The following is a 19,757-nucleotide window of genomic DNA, read 5'->3' as shown; positions in this document are numbered from 1 at the left end:
CTCAACGACCCCGGCTTGTCGCCACCCGACGGCGCCCTAGTCGACCCATCGCCCGTGTCATCCGAGGCCTTTCAGGACCTCACTCATCAAGTCTGAACATTGACCAGTATGGTGCAGTCCATTATCCCACTCGTTTCTCATCCGCTGCACCCGCCTGCGATCCAACCGCTACGGCAGCAGGAGCCGCCCGTTCGATTTCGCACGCTACCTTAGGAGCTCCCCACTTCGCCTCGGGTCCGATCGACCCCACTCGGGGACTGGGTGATGGCAAACCCAAGCAGGCGCCCGGAACCCGAGGCATTATCTTCGGATTCAGCGGACTCCCTGCGAGCCCAATTACGTTTTGTTAGTCAGTAGCTCGACGAAGTGCAGAAGGAGGTTCGCAGGTCAAAGGGAGAGCTCGGGGAGGACGCACACCAAGGGTCCCCATTCGCGCTTGAGATACAAGATTAGGCAGTCCCCTCGAACTTCCGCCTCCCCTCCTCGACGCGTACGATGGTGCCACCGACCCAGCGGACCATGTAGCCTCCTTCCGTGCCCAAATGGCGTTTTACGGAACCTCGGATGCCATGATGTGCAAGGCGTTCCCCACGACTCTGAAGGGGCCAACTTGTGCATGGTATAGCAGTCTGAAGCCCGGGGCGATCACTTCTTTCGGTCAGTTGGCCCGGGACTTTGTGTTGGGAAATCATGGGGGGCGACATCATATGCGTAGTGGAAGAACATGAAAAACAAAAATCCCCGATTCCCAAAAAGATGTTCGTCGTCGTGCGAAGATTGGTGCACAAAAAATCCGCAAAAACACAAAACTGCGTATAGAGATTGTGTTACCTAGGGAGATCGTATATCCTTGTTTCCTTGCAGATCCTTAGGAGAGGGTGAAGGAGGTCAAGCGTCCTCCTCTCTAGCGGTGATCCACACAGCAGGGTTGCGACGATGCTCCGCAAAACTCCAAGCCTACTCTGAGGTGGAGGGGGAGAGGAGAATAGGAAAGGCAAGCAAAGACTCTAGCCTATGAGGCTGTGAATCCCTCCTATTTATAGAGATCCCGTGTCAAACCCTAATGGGTCCTTCCCTAGTGGGTATTGGATCTGCATCCAATAAGACAAGGGCTCCGTCGGATATCTCATATCTGAACCTCTACTCATCGCAATGCCTACCATATGTGTGTGACCCTCTAGGCCCAATATCGAGCTGGCCGTGAGTCATACCTGTCAGAACTCCTTCTAACTCAGTGAATTATTATCTCTGTAATAATTCACTCGACTCATCGACTACGGACGTACTAGGCCACTACGCCATAGTCCCCAGACGATACAGGGGAATCCAATCCATTGGACCTGTCTGTCCTCAGTTACCATGTACCTATAGTCCCTCATCCATCTAATATCCCAGAGACCGTATATCGAGCATGGTGCTGTCAGACTCATACGGTTTCTACTCAAGTCTCTCTCTAATCGGATTCTCCCGGAGAACTCTTTCTCTCTCAACCCGAATGACCCTGGCCAGGGATTTGTCTGAGCAAGAACACATGGGATATTCCTCTCATGACGCCGAGAGTGGATGATCCTCTATCGACACTCAATAGCCCTCGTAAGGTCGACTACCACTCCCAATAACCAGCTGTACTAGATCTGAGACAGCCAAACCTATAAGTCTGGTATCAAAGAGTGGAGCACTAATACAGGACATCATTGGTGTCTCAAGTCTAAGGACCAGATACACCACTAGGACTACGGAATCGCTGTCTGACAATAAGGCATCATCAACCATCCAGCATTCCGTAAGCGGATCAATCAGTGAACTCATTCTCCAATGAGCACCTGTACTGTATCCCTAGTGTCCCTACACGAGCAGCTATGAGACCAGCTGCATCCATCATATGGACGGGTATACAGCACACCAGTATATCCGGTTATCACGATGTCCCTCTCGAGTAACCTATGACCGGGATTATTTAGGATATGTGTTTAAAGGTGAATCGATCTCATTATCGTGATCTCATCACGATCCAATTCCCATTGCACAAATCCAAGGACATCACAAAATATGTATGCATTTATGCAATAGTTATAAAGTGATATACGCCAAAATATAATAAGCAAAAAGATTCTGTATCAAGTCACATGTGCCATCACTCACGTGATTGGCTTGCTGGGCACCTATGACTAACACTTTAAGCTTAGCTTCCTAGCCTACGCCCGACCAAAGCCATTCGTTGCACTGCTCCTCGAACTCGGCCAAAGGGAGGATGAGCCCCTCTCACATTTTGTGGATCGCTTTGCCACGCAAATCCGAGATTTGCCGGACACTCATTCCTCTCTATTAATGCAGGCGTTCATGATAGGCCTGCGACCCTCCAGACTTTCTTGGTCCCTCGCGGAGCGACCCCCCACCACGGTGCCAGAGATGCTCTAGCGGGCTAACCAGTACATCACGGCGGAGGCCTGGGTGGCTGTGAGGAGAAGGGACGACTTTCGACAGCGGACTCCATAGAAGAGGTCAAGCACCCGCGGTGGCTGTCTGATGTGGTCCTCGTGAAAAGAAATCTAGGCCCTGCCTCAGTCTCTTCCGAGCGAAGGCTCAATATCTACCTGACCGCCTCTCGGCTCGCGGTTAGCCCCGGCCTAACCCCTTTTGTCTTTACATCCCTCGGCCTGCCCGCCTGCGTCGTGCTCCTCAGCTCCATGATGCCCGAGATCACACCTGCGCGGTTTGCCCGCCTGCATCGTGCTCCTCGGCTCCATACTGCCCAAGACCACACCTGCGTGACCTGCCCGCCTGCGTCGTGCTCCTCGGCCCCATGATGCTCGAGACCACACCTGCACGGTCTGCCCGCCTGCGTTGTGCTCCTCGGCTCCATGATGCCCGAGACCACGTCTGCGCGGCCTGCTCGCCTACGCCGTGCTCCTCGGCCGCATGTTGCCCGAGACCACGCCTGCGCATCTTGCTTGCCCGAGACCACACATGCGCGGCCTACCCGCCTGCATCGTGCTCCTCGGCTCCATGATGCACACCTGCGTGGCCTGCCCGCCTGCGTCGTGCTCCTCGGCTCCATGCTGCTCGGGATTACACCTGCGCGACCTGCCCACTTGAGTCATGCTCCTCAGCTGCATGTTCCTCGAGACCACAACCTCTGCTCGGCCAGCCCGATTAAGTCGTGCTCCTTGGCTGCATGTTGCCCGAGACCACTTTCTTTGCGCAGCCTGCCCGCCTGAGACGTTCTCCTCAAGATGCACGCTGTCCGAGACCACCGGCGCATGCCCAGCCTCCCTTATTTGCTAAATCCGGACCGCGCCCCTGGTAACGGACCAGCAGCCGCCCGGCAAGAACAAATACTGAAAGCTAAAGCCATGCCTCGGACTCCTGTTACAATGACCAACGCATAACTTCTTTCCGGGGGGGAATATGATGAGGATAATAATGGCGACAAGACTCGGGCTGACGTCAGCTGCCCCAGATGACGTCTCACGCCTCGATCGACCCGACAGCACCTGGTCAAACGTACCAGAACGCCGACCGAGGCGCATTAACGCCCTGCTCAGGCTCAATCCTTCACGCCACGCCAACCGGTGGCAGACGCTACCAGGAGTACGATCCTGCCCCCTGTAAGTGAGCAGATCAGGCAACGGTAACCTCCCCTATAAATACCCTCGCGTTCAACAGGAGAAAGGGAAAAAGGGAGACAACAAACCCCCTGCCACTATCTTCTAACTTGATCATTGGAGGGGCCGGGTCGAGCTTCCCGACCCGACCTTTGTGCAGGTGAGAAGCCGAAGGTCCCCACTGGACGCACAGGTGAGGAGTTCCCTCCCGGAGGAAGCGACGACCTTGTCCCGATCGGACCACCGTGATCGGCCACCTCAGCGGACTCGAGGGCCGCACCGGGAAGATCCACCGTCGTCCGGACCCGAACCGAGCTGCGTCGGCCCCGAGGCCATGACTCAAGGTTGTTCCCGCAACAACTAATATCGGAAGAAACCGTACTTATCTTCTTTTTTTTTTCCCCTCTTAGGGACAAAACAAATCGAGAATAGGATCCAATCGACGTTCTTGTCTATCTAAGCTCATTTCACCGTTTTGATCGAAGGAGCTGGATCAACAAAATTATATTGGGGGTATTTTTGATAAATATCACTTGAATGATAAAATTAATCTCGATTTTTGATTGGTTAGACTCATCGGACAATTCTCTCAAAAACATCTTTTAATATGTGTGGATAACGCATTTGGGGGCCTCTTTGATAGGTGGCTTTGTAAACCGTTACTCCTAAGACTAGCGATTGTCGTGGGGTCGATTGTGCATCCTTATTGGGTCGAATCAAGATAGTGATGTCACGATACATCGAATCCAAAATTTGTCTTGACAAGCTCAAGCCACGTTGGAACCACATGGCATTGAACATACAATTAATGTGGCCTTAGGTGATTGATATGTCAACCACCTAGTGCCAGTGTGTTGTCTGTACCATGACCACCTGTCAAGCACATGTGGTTAGCATGGCCTTCGGAAATCGACATGTCAACCACATGAGGTGTTGACCATATCATTTGCCATCTATCAGTAGCCCCCTTGCTTCGTAGCTCGTTTGAGCACAGTGCTATCTAGTCAAGAAGCAACTTTGATTGACATTGTGGTATTTATAAGAGAGATGATTAGCATTCGGTTGGGGTATCATCAATACGTGTGTTTGGCCTTTCGATTGTACACCGTCAAAATGTACATTCAACCTTTCAACTATGAGTCATCGATATATGTGTTTGGCTTTTCGACTATGCATTGTCATGCACATTCGGTCCTTCAATTGTGCATTGTCGATATGCACATTCGGGCACTTGATTATGCATCGTCAATATACCCATTTGGTGTTTTGACTATGCATCATAAATATGCATATTTATCTTTTTAATTACACATCATCGTTATGCACATTCGGTCATTCGGTCTTTTGGTTATGCGTCATCGATATGCATATTTGGCTTCTTAGTTATGCATCATCATCGATATGCACATTCGACCTTTCGGTTGCACCAAAGATGTTGCTTCATCTTTTAAGATTTTGGCCATGTCTACCGGCATGCATCAATTTAGTCTCATTCCCTAATGGTAATGTTAATTTGATCACTCATCAAATTTGACGAGAATTGATCTCTTAGATTTTCATAATGATGACTTGTCGAAGCGTTGACATTGTCCACATGTACATTCTTTAAACAGTCGAGGATTCGAAAGTTCACCATGATTACACCACTTTGGCTTCATGCAATGATGTGCCACCACTTAGCCTGTTAGCTGAACCATCGTATGATGATGTGGTTAGTAGAAGGATCACTCAGACCCTATAAATAAAATGTCTTCTTCATGTGCTCCTCTCATGATTTTAGAACCATTCAGAGCACTTAGACCTTTAGTGGCCTCAACCTTTCAACATCTTTAGAACACTTAGAAAAGTCCATAATGTCTTCCTCCTCTAGATCTTCTTCCTCTTCTGATCGAGAATCCGGCGGTTTGAGAATCCAATCCGTCGACTATATACCAATTATAATAATTCACTCGACTCATCGACTACGAACGTACTAGGCCACTACATTGTAGTCCTCAAACGATATATGAGAATTCAATCCTTTGGACCTATCTATCCTCAATTGTCATGTACGTATAGTCCATTATCCATCTAATACCCCAATGACTATATACCAGGTATGGTGTTGTCAGGTCGATATGATTTTTATTTGAGTCTCACTCTAATCGTATTTTCTTGTAGAACTCTTTCTCTCTCACTCTAAATGACTTTGGCTAGAGATTTATCTAAACAAGAACATATGAGATATTCCTCTCATGATACTAAAATTGGATGATCATCTATCGAAACTCAATAGCTCCCGTAAGGTTGGCTAGCACTCTTAATAACTGGTTGTGCTAGATTTGGAACTTTCAAGCCTATAAGTTCGGCATCAAAGAGTGGAGTACTCATACAAGCCATCTATGGTGTCTCAAGTCTAAAGACCAGATACACCATATGGACGACGAAATCACAATAAGGCATCATCAACTATCCAACATTTCGTGAGCTGATCAATCAGTGAACTCATTTTCCAATAAGCACCTACACTGTATCCCTAGTATCCCCACATGAGCAGCTATGAGACCAGCCACCTCCATCATATGGACGAGTATATAATATATTAGTTTGTCTAGTTATCTCGGTGTCCTTCTTGAGTAATCTATGACCGAGATTCTTTAGAATCTGTGTTTAAAGATGAATCGGTCTTACTATCATGATCTCATCATGATTTGATTCCCATTGTATAGATCCATAGATATCACTTTATATATATATATATATATATATATATATATATATATATATAAAGTGAGAAAATACCATAATAATAATAAGCAAAAAGAGTGCATATCATATCACATGTGCCATCAGTCATCCGATTGGCTTGCAGGGCACCTATGACTAGCGAGGGGTGGCCTATCAACTTAACATGATCTATTTAGAAGTATTAGAATACCATCTCGAGGTTGAATGAGTCAAAATGGGAGCAACACTATCGATTGGCCAATGCTCTTTTTGAGATGATTTTGTAGATGAGCAAGGGTTGGCTCATGAAAGAAGGGCTCAGTCATGTGCCTCAGGGTCTGTATCTGAATCTAATCTCCCCATTATTTATTTCCTTTGAATCCATCCTGACCTTGCTCCCTATATAAAGATGGATCTTTTGTGCTAACATCTTCCAAGTTATCGATACGATCGAAGTGCCACGATGTTATTGGAGTCACACACACATGGCTCATCACCCATCGACATCTTAACGATACGAGGATTTTGTATGGGAGCAAAGGTGAGATGAACTCACTCTAGAAGTTTAAGAGGTAGCTCATGCACCGACCAATGGTCAGGGCTTGACAATAGCAACCGAGGTGAGGCTTGGAAAGCACCCTACTAATCTTTCACCTCTACCGCTGCCACCAAGCCAATGCCAAAGGGGCAGAGAAGTCCCTTCCTCCTCTCGACAGGCCGAGAGCTCCTAAGATAGTGGGAGCTGGGAGACGCCTTGTCGTTTGAATATGATGATTGTGTTGGGATATCACCTTTTTGCTTTGGGTTCCCTTGCATAAGTCTTATGGGAGGACGTGCTAGTTCCACCTAATGTTGATCCCCCAACTATCACATCAACCTATTGCTCAATAGGTCCTTTGGGCCTTAATGATGTTCCTCGTACCTTATGGAGGTAGTAGTGGAGGTACCTCTTCCGATTAAGCTCTTTTATTTATTGTTTCATATGGTAGTAATCCTCCATCTCATGTCCATGGTTTTAGTGAAAACGATAAAATTTTGATCGATTCCATTTAGTTGGTGGAGCTCATAGAGGGTGAGGTGTACGGAGGAGCCCTTTCTCCATTATCTATGAGTACCTCAATATGAGAGGTATTTAATGGAGTGTGTTCTTGATGACGGAGGATTTGATCTCCCGTTGGTCTTTTATTATGTGATCGCTCTAGAATATTTGGTTATGGAGCCCTACGTCATTTTTTTTGGGTTTAGAGCTCCTTTTCCCATGATGACAAACTCAGTTATAAGACATTAGTTTGCTTCTTGCAACCACTCTAGGAATATGATTGGAGGTCGTGTGATGATCAAGTAGAAAAACTTCAATAGTTGAAGGCCGTCGATATAAGCATTAATTATAATTAGAACAGATGAACTTGGCTTAACCACCAATCTTATTTTATCATTGAACCATTTTATGTAACTTGTCAGGGACTCTTTGACTTATTGATGTATTACCAAAAGAGTGGTTATAGGCTTATTTGGTAACTTGTAACTAATAAAGTTGAGTTCAAATTCATTGGCAAGCTGATCAAAAGAGGAGATTGATTCAGGAGAAACTTAGAGAATTATTCTCTCATCACCCCTTACATAGTTGTTATGGAGGTGCAACGTGTCAGGGAGTTTGTCATCCTAAACAATGTTATTTGTGGTGAATGTGGCTACATGTTTAGCAGGATCAAAGTTCCCTTCATATTACTCTAATGTTGGCATTCGGAACCCTAACCCTTGTGGGGTTGATTCTTCTATAATACATTTTACATAGAGACCTTAAGTAGGGATCGATCTCTTGTTGCTTTTCTTGTATAATCTTTTATTTAATATCCTCCATTCGTTGGTTCATCTCACAAAGCTAAATGTGAACATCTAAAGGGAGCTTGACTAATTAAGCAATGGACTCCTTTTGTCCCTTGGGCCCTTGGAGAGGATTGTGATGTTACCCGTGAGAGAGGTTTTGAGGGGAGCTATTCCTTAGGGTAGATCGACTGACAAATGAGTCTACCATTAGGAGTTGAAGCAGGTAGTGGTACTAAATTAGGAAAATGTGGAGTAAGTGGAGTTGGGCATGACCAATGTTGTGTTATTTGGATAAGCTATTAGAGATAAGGGCCATGATCTAGTGTACTCTAATCAAGAATTGGTCATGTTAGGTTAGGTTATGGAAGGTTTCAATGAGTATAATTATGAGCTAGGTTGATAAAATTGGATGTTGTGCAAATAGTGGTGGGTTAACTATCAAATCCTAGAATAATCAACAGAAAAGTAGGGGATTAAGTACTTCAAAAGTGGGGGAAGTGGGTTTGACTAAAGATACGAGCTGAGTTGGTCTCAGGAGGATCGAGTTACGTGGGTTCAATATAATCAGATTTTTGATCGTTTGACCCGTTCGGGTCCTTGTGATTCAGCCTAGAAGGCCTTATGAAATTTTCCCAAGACATCTTGTGTCCTCCTGGTACTAAACTATTAATGTAATTTTTCATTGTCCAAGTTGGAATTAGTTTCAAATCCAACTAAAGTTCCTCTCATATCTATCTCAATTCAAATCACTATTATGATCATCCGGAAGGAACTAAGCCTACAAAACTTTGTTGGGAGCATTTTCGACAAATGCTCCTTCGACAGCCAAGTCGGTCTCAAGTTCAAACCGTTTGGACTAATCGAATAGCTTTCTCGAGGAAATGTTTTAGTGAGTTTCGAGATCATGTGGGATTCTTTGCTAATGGATGATTAATGATCTTCCTCAGAATAAAGTACCTTCTGTTTCTTCAGTTCAATAGGTGAGTTGTAGATCCTCTATATGGACATTTTTGTTTGTTATAACATGTTATAGTTTTATGCAATGCTCAATGGATATTGGCATACATTTCATAGGTTAGTAGTTCAAATAAATAGAAGAAGGGATGTAAAACCTTAAATTTCTTTTTTTTAATAATGTAATCTAAACTTTGATTAATATACAAGTCACTATCTATTCAAAACTCAGATCACCAATAATAGAGAGAAATATGCCACGTCAACCCTACATTTATACCTAATAAAATGGCCTTCTATATATCAAAATCCTATCAATTCTCAGATCTAAGGTAACTAACTACTCAACTGTCGAAATACTACTTTTTAAACAAAAAGAAATACAGTTATATGTCATGTTAAAAATATGGATAAAATAAAATTAATTAATAATTTGCGAAATAAGATGATAGGACTTATAATAGGATTTATCTTCTCTTTTCATTTTTATTATATAAATTAAATATCCTAAAAAAATTCACATGTATTTAGTAATAAATAAGAATCAAAAGTATTTATTTTTCTAGGGATCAAAGCGAATCAATTGAGGGTTATGAATTTTCCGATCTGATTTGGGTTATATAACCATATTCATTTGGTAAGCACCAATTAATCATATTGAAACCATAATCATGTTGAAGGTTGTAAATAGTCCGTTTCGTTCGAAAAAAAGAAATGCAAATCTCATCTTATTTATGCTTAAACGCTTTGTTTTCCTATTGTTGTGCCTTCCAAAGCCTCTAACATAACATAAATGGGTCGGATAGGCATAAAATATCCACGAAGATTCGATCCGCTATCATCAGTAACCCGACTGCACTGGTCCGCGAACGAGGCCCATGACATCCCATCATCACCTACCAACGCGCGGCGAGCGCTGTAGACGATGCTCGTCGACGATGGGTACCCGCGTGCTTCCCGAACTCTGTAGCCTTTACAACCGCATTCCCTTTAATTGCCGTCGCTATCCATCTGGTGCTCACGAGAATTATGCTCAGAATCTTCCCCTGAGGTTATTCCTTTGTTTCCTCCAGAAGTTCTAAGCTATTGTTCTTCCTGCTCTAGAAACTATTAAGTCATGCCATCAAATGGTCAGCTCGAGAGAAAGCCACCAACCCACACGTATCTGCCATCTTGGATCTTAACTTTGTCGCAATTTTATATACACTGTACCGCAACCCCTCGGAATCCCAACAAAAGTCAATGAAAGGAACAAACCACAAGCACCAAGTAACAAAATCAAAATTTTGCACGCAGGACGTAGAAAGTTTCACAGCCACCAAACTTTCTCCTCCCGTTTTGCTTACAAACACCAAGTCCCTGCTTTTCTTTGCTTCCTTCCTATCTCTATCTATAAATTTACAGCCCACCGGAGGGCTCTCAGCCCGCAACTATATCGAGCGCGGATTCCGTGTTAGCGTTCATCTCTTTGCGTATGGTCCCCGTTTCTGAACTCTAGATCGTTGTTCTTCTCATTATAAAACCCTCTGTGGATCAAACTTTCTTCCGTCGAACCCGTAAAAATCGCTACTTTCCTCCGGTGTCGAAGAAAAATCACATTTTTCTGAGTTCCCTCTATTTCTCTCTGGGTTTTTGAAGAATCCAGAGCCTGAAATATCGGGTTTTGATCCTCTCTTCGACGTTCCAATGGCGAATTTGATCTGCTCGACGATGCCCTCGATGGCGGCTTTCACCGCCTCCGATCTTTTGAGGTCCAGATCGCTGAGGAAGCCATTGCCGCGGGTTTCACCGCTTTCATCTTCTTCCGATAAGCTAGGTTCGTCCCTTTCGTCTCTCAAACCCTTGTACTTGGCCCCTCTCGGAAGTTTCGGCCTTGGCTCTCGAGATGGACCGGCTTCGGTCGCCAATTTCCGAGGACTGTCGTCGAAGGCGAGGGCCTACGAGGCCGACCGGTCGGAGGGCATCCCGGTGCTGGACAACGAGGGGCGCGCAGCCGCCGCGCAGAAGGTCAAGATCGGCATCTACTTCGCGACGTGGTGGGCACTCAACGTGGTGTTCAATATCTACAACAAGAAGGTCCTCAACGCCTTCCCTTACCCCTGGCTGACCTCCACCCTCTCCCTCGCCGTCGGCTCCCTCATAATGCTGCTCTCTTGGGGCGCGAGGGTCGCCGAGGTTCCAAAGACCGACCTGGATTTCTGGAAAGCTCTCGCTCCGGTGAGAAATTTGCGATTTCGATGGCTTTTAGGATAAAAAGATGCATCCTTTTTGGATCTTGTGGATGTTGATGATGGTCTCCAATTCTGGTTAGGTGGCCGTGGCGCACACGATCGGGCATGTGGCTGCGACAGTGAGCATGTCGAAGGTGGCGGTGTCGTTCACTCACATAATTAAGAGCGGCGAGCCGGCCTTCAGCGTGTTGGTGTCGAGGTTCTTGTTGGGGGAGAGGTTCCCCGTGCCGGTGTATCTGTCACTGCTGCCGATCATCGGTGGTTGCGCTTTAGCTGCAGTGACTGAGCTGAACTTTAACATGACCGGTATGAGTGGTTGAGATGATGCGTTTCAGTAATTTAACTCTGCGAAATGTTATTCTTGCCGGTAACTATTTCATAGTTCCTAATCTCTTTTGGTAGAAAGGTGGTATTTCTTAGTATTTTTTGTTCAATCATTTAGTTTTTCCTCTTTCTTTCTTTGTCGATATTTCAAATGTTCTAAATTAACTTCTTTGAGAAGAACTCAACAGTAGCAATTTGACAAGAACAAATATTTGTTTGATGAGTCGAGTATGAAAGTTGTTCAAAACCTTTCTCTTTCACAATGCCTTTACGTGTATGTCACTACTAGTCCATTTGCCGTGTTGCTTAATGATGTCTTGAGGACTATCTTGAGATTTCCTAATAATTCTGTTCTAAGACTTTGGGATTGTTAACATGGAGTCTGCTACCTGAAGTGTTTGATCATGTTTCTCCTGGTTGCAGGATTTATGGGGGCAATGATATCAAACCTTGCATTTGTGTTTCGGAATATATTCTCAAAAAAAGGGATGAAAGGGAAGTCGGTCAGTGGAATGAACTACTACGCCTGCCTCTCTATGCTATCTCTGTTAATACTCATGCCCTTTGCTATTGCGGTGGAGGGTCCTCAGATGTGGGCTGCTGGTTGGAATAAAGCAGTATCACAGATCGGTCCTCATTTTGTCTGGTAATTATATTGTTTTCTCCTATTCCTCTTCGATTTCTTTTTTTTTTGTATCGAGACACTGATGACATTTACATGCTCTGCACTGTGCAACATTATTGAGCACCAAATTCAAATGTTGTACACACATTATCTCAAGATCTTCTGTGTTCTCATCTACATGACATTTAGTGAGGGCACCTTGGTGATTTAGGTGTCAAATCGTTCAATAGCATCTAAAACATGTATGTTTACTGATCTTTTTCTTTTGTACATATATGGTTTTCCCTCAGTATTAAGGCAAGAGGTTCTTCCATGTAATACAGCAAATCAATTCATAATTTGCTTCCATTTAGTCAATAATTCTTCTTGGTCAAAGTATACTATTCCATTGTTTGGTCAGCAAAGACCATTCAATTTGTGTAGACTGATTCCAGAGTTTGATTAATTTAGAGAGAACTATTTTCTTTGTTCTTCCACTGCTGATCATTCACTATGCATCGTATCATAGTGTTTCTGTAGCTAACATAATTCACCTATTTATGAATTATCTAGGTGGATGGCAGCGCAAAGTGTGTTCTACCACTTGTACAATCAAGTGTCCTACATGTCGCTTGATGAAATCTCTCCCTTGACTTTTAGCATTGGTAACACCATGAAGAGGATATCGGTGATTGTTGCATCTATCATAATCTTCCACACACCTGTTCAGCCAATCAATGCCCTCGGAACTGCCATCGCCATTTTTGGAACTTTTCTCTACTCCCAGGTAAATTTGCTCCATCAGTTCTTGAACTGAAATCTAATTCCTTTTTTTTTGTCTTATATGGAGCTTGTATCGGTGCATGAAATAGTAGTGAATGAAAAAAAGATTGCACTATTATGTATGGTAGTTAAACCAGTGAGTGTGCGATGGTGTTCAACATCTAGGCTTAAAGTCTGTAGGGCAAGTAAACCTTCATTTGTCTTGTGCTTCAATATTATAGCCAGTAATTATGTGCAACTTAATAGTGCTTACTTGTGATTTACTTGTTTTGCAGGCTAAGCAGTGAAAGCTAGTGCGGCCTTTTCGATATGATCATGCATGCTACTATACTAGTCATCGTTAGTTCTTATCTACCGATTCTTTGGCACATTTAGTGGCAGATTAATTAATTTTGCAAAGTAGCAGCTGAGCGCGGCATTTTGTTGCAGATAGATGTATTTGGAAAAATAAGCAATTGCAGTCATTCTTTTAGATTTAGGATGTTATCTGCAGCTTATATGAGTATTTCTACCAAGACTATTCTCATTAAGAGATTTGAGGGAGTGTGGTACTGTCAATGCTTGTGTGATGTATGGACACATTTGATTTTGAGGCAAAGTAATATCTATATATGTATATTGTCTATCTCATTTGTTGGAACGTTTGCCATAGTTCATTTCATTATTCCCAGTCATATGGGAGAAAAAGTGAGGACCAGTATATGGTCCTTTTGGGTTCTTGAAGGACACACTAAATAAGGATTGCCTCTTGGTTAAAGCGGAGAGCCAAGTTGTCCACACCTGTGATTTCATGATATTGTTCTGATTCATGTCTGAAATATTAGATCTTCTTTGGTTGTTTGCTGAATCTGCAATGCCTTGTCAGCCTTCAACTGCTCTGCAGACTTTTATGAAATATATATCCATATCTACATTTTCTGGTTTTTCGGGTGGGAGAATGGCAAAATTCCAAGGTAATTGAATACTTCATTATCAGATGTTAAACAATTGAATTAGCAAGAAAACCATACTCCTTCTCTCGAGTTGGAAGCAAGTAGGAAGAGGCATCAACGCATGCTGCTATATGGTAGAGGTGAAGATGGACCACCACAGTGATATGCAGCAGGGTAAACAAAACTTCCTACATTTCATCTGGATATTTGACCACCAAGATTTCAACACCAGACATATTCATCATCTGCCTACTCTCATACAATCACCCCTTGATACATGTAACACTGACAGTACATCCTGTATCTGTTTTGATATTTAATCAGATGATAAAAAAAAAATGTAGTCAAGAATCAGTACATCAAGTTCAGTGTTCAATCTGAATGTTACACAACAGATGATATGCCTGTCAAAAGGCAACATACTCATCCAACACAGAATAGAAGATTCATGTTCTGCTTGACTGGGTCATACATGTGTGCAATACTATTCATTTCATGCATTTAATAAAGGATAAAGGCAGCCGAGGCTGGCATCCAAATAAGTAAACTTCATAGATATTAATAAATATTAAGTATCCATTCTCAACCACAAGCATAAGTAAATTAACATTGTCATTTCAGTCACTTGAACCAAATTCGCTAGAGAACATATACTAGAACTACCATTTGAGAGTGATACCAAAAAGATACAGCATCAAGCTGTATGCCATGTTCCCTTGAGACCTAGAATTACCATTTTCAGTGAAACCAGAAAGACACAGCATTGAGACATCAACAAAAACAAACTAGAAGAGAGAAGTCCCCTTCCCCTTTTTGTCTCCACCAATCTCAAAGTGCTTGCATCTCTGTACCGAGGATGAAAATGATGTTAGTTATAGATAAAAACATTAAAAGGTGAAAAACAATAGAATATCAGAGCTAGTACTTTTATGGGATGCTGCGAATAATGCTTGCAACTTTGGCATTGAAGCTTCAACACAATCTTCTTGGTGGTTTTTGCCTGGCAGAAAAGTAATGACAATTAGTACACCTACACTACTTTAGAGGACAGTAATATGCACAGCTGACAGTCATCTCACATAAAATTGAATAGATGATGTACGAGAAATGTATTCATCATGTCTAATTTGGAAACATAAATCCAGAATCCAGCTAGCAGTTGCAGAGCAAGTATATATATAACTCATGCATCAGAAATAAAATTCCTTAAGCACCATCGAACAGATAAAAATACCTTCTTGTGAAAAACAGGCTTCGTCTGTCCACCATAACCTGATTGCTTCCTGTCATAGCGTCGCTTCCCTTGAACAGAAAGGCTGTCCTTTCCCTTCTTATACTGTGTAACCTTGTGAAGAGTGTGCTTCCTGCAAGCCTTGTTCTTGCAGTATGTTTTCTTTGTCTTGGGAACGTTCACCTGAACAATGGCATTCACAGTAAAGTTTATCATCAACAGATAAAAGAGAGCCAGACCACATATAGCAAAGGAAGTACTTGCTAAAAGAAAAGGAAACAAAATTAAACAAAATTGAAAAAATAAAGTCCGGTTAAGGCAAGTTTTCCAAGCATCTCAATTATTTGGAATTCTGACCACCAAATATCTCATAATTATTGAAGTGTAATAACCATACTACAAGACTCTCTTTGTTACATAATCAATATAGCTAACCTCCAAGATAGCCTTTGACTATTAACTCAGGTTTCAAGATCCCAAGACACCAATTTTTTAGCACCAACACCAAACATACATGATGGTACACCTAAAAGGTAGTTCAAAGTTCAAACTCCTCTAGGATTATCAACTTACATCAGCTGACTTGAGCACAATTTAGACTGTAAAAATCAGCATTGATTCTGGTGTAGTGCCTCTAGAAGAGATTGCTTCAAGCGTATCTAGTGTAAGTAGATGCAATTATTTTATAATTCAATGCAAAATCAAGATTGTAAGCTGAAAGATACGCACTGCAATTCTATCTACACAATTAGCTAAAGCCCACGTATGATGTATCTCCAGTAGCTACTCAGCAGGCCTTACAGGTGATAATAATTGCAATTGTAACTCAAGAGGTTCACACTAACAATAAGCTCTAGGTAGCCATCTGGAATGACATGTTATTTCCTCAACAGGCTGTTACACCATCATGCTGACAGAACTATGTCAGCAGAGAGAAGAAAGATTAGCTCTAGATATTACTATGTAAGCTTCCATATCTCTAGTGTGGAACTGCATGTTGTCACTCATATGACTTCCCAACATAATTATCTAAGTTTTTGCACGCCAAATTAATTCGAAATTCCCAATAATGCTGGTCGCACCAATTAAAAACAAGAAGCTATGTTAAACACTTCAACTATAAGTACCAATTTCTTATAGAAAGACTTGATAATCCTTATGGGAAATCTAATGAATTATTAAAATAGAGAGCACGCTTCTGAGGCCATCAAATACTAGTATTGAGTCATCAGACAGAATTCATACAGTTGTCAAAAAACCTAAATGTCAAACGATCTGGAATGACATGTTATTTCCTCAACAGGCTGTTACATCATCATGCTGACAGAGCTTTGTCAGCAGAGAGAAGAAAGATTAGCTCTAGATATTACTATGTAAGCTTCCATATCTCTAGTGTGGAACTGCATGTTGTCATTCAGACTTCCTATCAAATTTCATATGAATTTCTATCAAATTGCACGAATAAAAAATATTCAACTGCATTCTGATATGACTTCCCAACATAATTATCTAAGTTTTTGCACGCCAAATTAGTTCGAAATTCCCAATAATGTTGGTCGCACCAATTAAAAACAAGAAGCTATGTTAAACACTTAAACTATAAGTACCAATTTCTTATAGAAAGACTTGATAATCCTTATGAGAAATCTAATGAATGATTAAAATAGAGTGCACGCTTCCGAGGCCATCAAATACTAGTATTGAGTCATCAGACAGAATTCATACAGTTGTCAAAAAACCTAAATGTCAAACGTATCGTGTAAATTTGAAAACACAAATGACTTCATTCACATGAATGAAACCTAAAAATATGCAGTAATAAATCAAATAATTTGCCCAAAATGTTTTGGCAGATTCAGCTATTGATACAATATGCAGCCCCAAGAGATAACAAGGGAAAAAAATTGGTCTTCACACCACGACGCTAACATGATTTGCTTCACCAATCACGGGAAACGTCGTTTATAAACGGCCGAAACGAGTAATCCGAGAAATCTTCGCTAACAAAGTTAAGACTCAAAGAAGCCTCCTTTCTATGCCAAAAATCCCTAGCCTATTGCGAGCGCTCAATACTATCCACTCCAGCCCATCCACAGAAAACATGCGACGGATGAATCTAGCCACGAACCCCTAAAAGATCGATTTTTGTTCCGATATATGGAACAGATCAAACACTATCAATACAAAGAAAACAGTCGGGAAGAATCGAGGGAACAAATCCAAATTTTCCCATATCCATAAGGACAAAAAGAAACAAGATCCGTCGCGTTACCATGACTGCAGCGCTTGGTTGGTGTTTCCGCCTCCCAAGACCAAGAGCAATAAGAGCCGGACGAGGTCGCAGCCGCCTTTCTTATGTACCGTAGAGCGGTATGTTAGGGTTAGGGCTTTAAAACGTAGACCAATGGAATCCCAAATGTACGCCCCCCGCGCCATGGATGGGCTTTTGGGCTGGAGCGACGAGTATCTAAAAAGCCCTCGAGGCCACGAGCTATTGACGAGGATCTGATGAGCAGCTAAAAGTCCATTATGTTCGCGTGGTTAGACCTCGAAACGGTCGAAGCGCCTTTCAATGTGACATTTAGGGTTCAATTCGACTCGAACGTTTCGACTCGGTGCGAGACGACGATTGGAAGCTCAAAGCTGCACGATTTGGCATTTTTCGTTTGATTTGATTAACCGGCAAGTGATGTAGAACAAAGTGCAGGTTGTTTGATCTCTGCCCCCCATGCCTTCACTTCCGGAGTGGTATATCGCACGATCAGCTGCTCATTTGCTTTCCTAATGAATGCTAGATCGAACTCAGCCATCATATTCATGGTATTTCGTATCTTTGTTGTTTGAGCTATCAATCTCTACATTGAACAATTCAAGTAGGATTCCAGTTGGTATTCTGAAATTTCAAGGCTCATCAACCCTTGTCATGCAGCGTGTTGCTATCCACAGCGTAGCAATTACAGGACAAGGAGCTTCTGTAACAAATAAGAGAAGAAGAAGAAGAAAGAAAGCGAAAAGCCAAGTAAAAAAAAGAACCTAGAAATCAATGGTAGGTTCTCCTATGTTCAAATTTCTCTCCACCGTCCATGGCAAGTTGAACAACTTGGCCACGACAAACTTGAAGATCTTGTTCACGTTAATGTTGTGGGTGGCACTCGAAAAAAACAGTGTCGCTTTCATCGCTCTTGCGCATGCTCTGGCCTGCTCAAACAACACAAAAATACCTGCTCATTTCCGCACCAACATAGTTCTTAAAGATTATGCACTACTAAACAGTGATCGAGGCTGCAATTAGAAGAAGAAAAACTCGATTTTGTTTCAGCATCGATGTTAATCTGTGATCGAATCACAGACAACAATCTACGGATGATGGGTTATTGGAATGAAACTCCACCTGATTCACGATCGCCCATTGCATTTCAAGAGGAAGCTGAACGAAGTCATCGAACTTGGTCCCTATAAGTACAGGAATCGCGGTCTAGACGAAGCGGAAGAGAGACGAATTAGTATGATCAGCGGACGCAACCATGAGAGCCATGGTATCAGATGCAGTAGGGGAAAGCAAATGAGGAAAACATCAATACCTTGTTCCATCTTCTTGCTTGTTGGTACCAGGAAATAGCACTGAAGGAAGAAAGGTCACACGACATGAGATGCAGAACAAGAACTTCCAAGCATCCTTACTAATCTTCAAAGGAGATGATACACAAGACACGATTTCGACTTATGATAGAGGAAATACTAACTTGTTTAGCGTACATCGGTTGGTAAGATCGAACATAATGAGAACTGCTACAGCATCTTTACAGGCGACGGGGACATGATCCAGATGATCATCACCTACAAGTACCGTGTTTAATCTCCAATAGGCTCATCCTGGTATGCTAACATGGCATTCATATTTGAAGAAGAGAACTCTGTTCTTACCTTCTACCTCCCATATCCTGAAAGCGATCCTTGCTCCCTTGAGATCGAAAATTTTGTCCATTAGATTCAATCCTGCAGTTTCTACTCCTCTCTGTTCCTCCATATCTCCCACACACTTGGTCTACCGCATCACGCAAGCAACACAAAAGAACAGACTATCAGATCTACTTACGTTTATTGCAGGTTAATGATAACCAAAAGATCAAGAATTGCATATGAATATATACCATGAAGCTTGTTTTTCCAATATGGCAATCACCGAGGACGCTAATCTTCAACGACAGCACATCGGAGTCCACCTCCGTTTCGGTGCGCACCCCCACAACATCCACCTGGGGAATGTCATGTAGCACCACCATGGGATTCGGCGCACGCAGGTTCGCCTTAAGCTGCCGGTACCGACCGTCGCAGGAGGAGCACGAGACGAGGTGGCCCCGGACGGCGTGGAAGAAGCGGCGGACAAGGCGAGCCCACTTGGCCTCGAGGTGGACCAGAGCCTGGCCGACGTGACTCATGTTCGTTGGGCCGTGGCGTCGATGGTGGCGGTGAAGGGTAGAAGGCCTCTCTCGCCCATCAACGAAGGGGAGAGAGGGGTGGTGGGGAGCCAAGGTATGGCTCCATAATCGTTGGTGGCCC

General features: G+C 43.2%; 3 protein-coding genes across 3 annotated transcripts; 1 reads left to right on the top strand and 2 right to left on the bottom strand.

Annotated features, from left to right (window-relative positions):
• Positions 1 to 10,425: 10,425 nt before the first annotated feature.
• Positions 10,426 to 13,659, top strand: LOC135622951 (glucose-6-phosphate/phosphate translocator 2, chloroplastic-like). The gene is made up of 5 exons (XM_065125322.1): positions 10,426 to 11,309; positions 11,404 to 11,629; positions 12,071 to 12,293; positions 12,825 to 13,038; positions 13,310 to 13,659. Exons 1-5 carry the CDS (start codon positions 10,779 to 10,781, stop codon positions 13,319 to 13,321), a joined length of 1,206 nt encoding a protein of 401 aa, XP_064981394.1. The 5' UTR covers positions 10,426 to 10,778; the 3' UTR covers positions 13,322 to 13,659.
• An 835-nt stretch (positions 13,660 to 14,494) lies between these two features.
• On the bottom strand, positions 14,495 to 17,627 carry LOC103997667 (large ribosomal subunit protein eL42). Its single transcript, XM_009418960.3, has 4 exons — positions 17,470 to 17,627; positions 15,201 to 15,380; positions 14,892 to 14,966; positions 14,495 to 14,811 (listed from the first exon to the last, which is right to left on the bottom strand). Exons 1-4 carry the CDS (start codon positions 17,470 to 17,472, stop codon positions 14,752 to 14,754), a joined length of 318 nt encoding a protein of 105 aa, XP_009417235.1. The 5' UTR covers positions 17,473 to 17,627; the 3' UTR covers positions 14,495 to 14,751.
• Positions 17,628 to 18,086: 459 nt separating this feature from the next.
• Positions 18,087 to 19,757, bottom strand: LOC103997666 (septum-promoting GTP-binding protein 1). Its single transcript, XM_009418959.3, has 6 exons — positions 19,349 to 19,757; positions 19,122 to 19,242; positions 18,941 to 19,034; positions 18,779 to 18,818; positions 18,589 to 18,672; positions 18,087 to 18,395 (listed from the first exon to the last, which is right to left on the bottom strand). Exons 1-6 carry the CDS (start codon positions 19,634 to 19,636, stop codon positions 18,231 to 18,233), a joined length of 792 nt encoding a protein of 263 aa, XP_009417234.2. The 5' UTR covers positions 19,637 to 19,757; the 3' UTR covers positions 18,087 to 18,230.

This window comes from Musa acuminata, chromosome BXJ2-9 (genome assembly GCF_036884655.1).
Source record: "Musa acuminata AAA Group cultivar baxijiao chromosome BXJ2-9, Cavendish_Baxijiao_AAA, whole genome shotgun sequence".
NCBI lineage: Eukaryota > Viridiplantae > Streptophyta > Magnoliopsida > Zingiberales > Musaceae > Musa > Musa acuminata.
The sequence above is the reverse complement of the archived record's forward strand: the minus strand, read 5'-3'. Positions and strand labels throughout refer to the sequence as shown.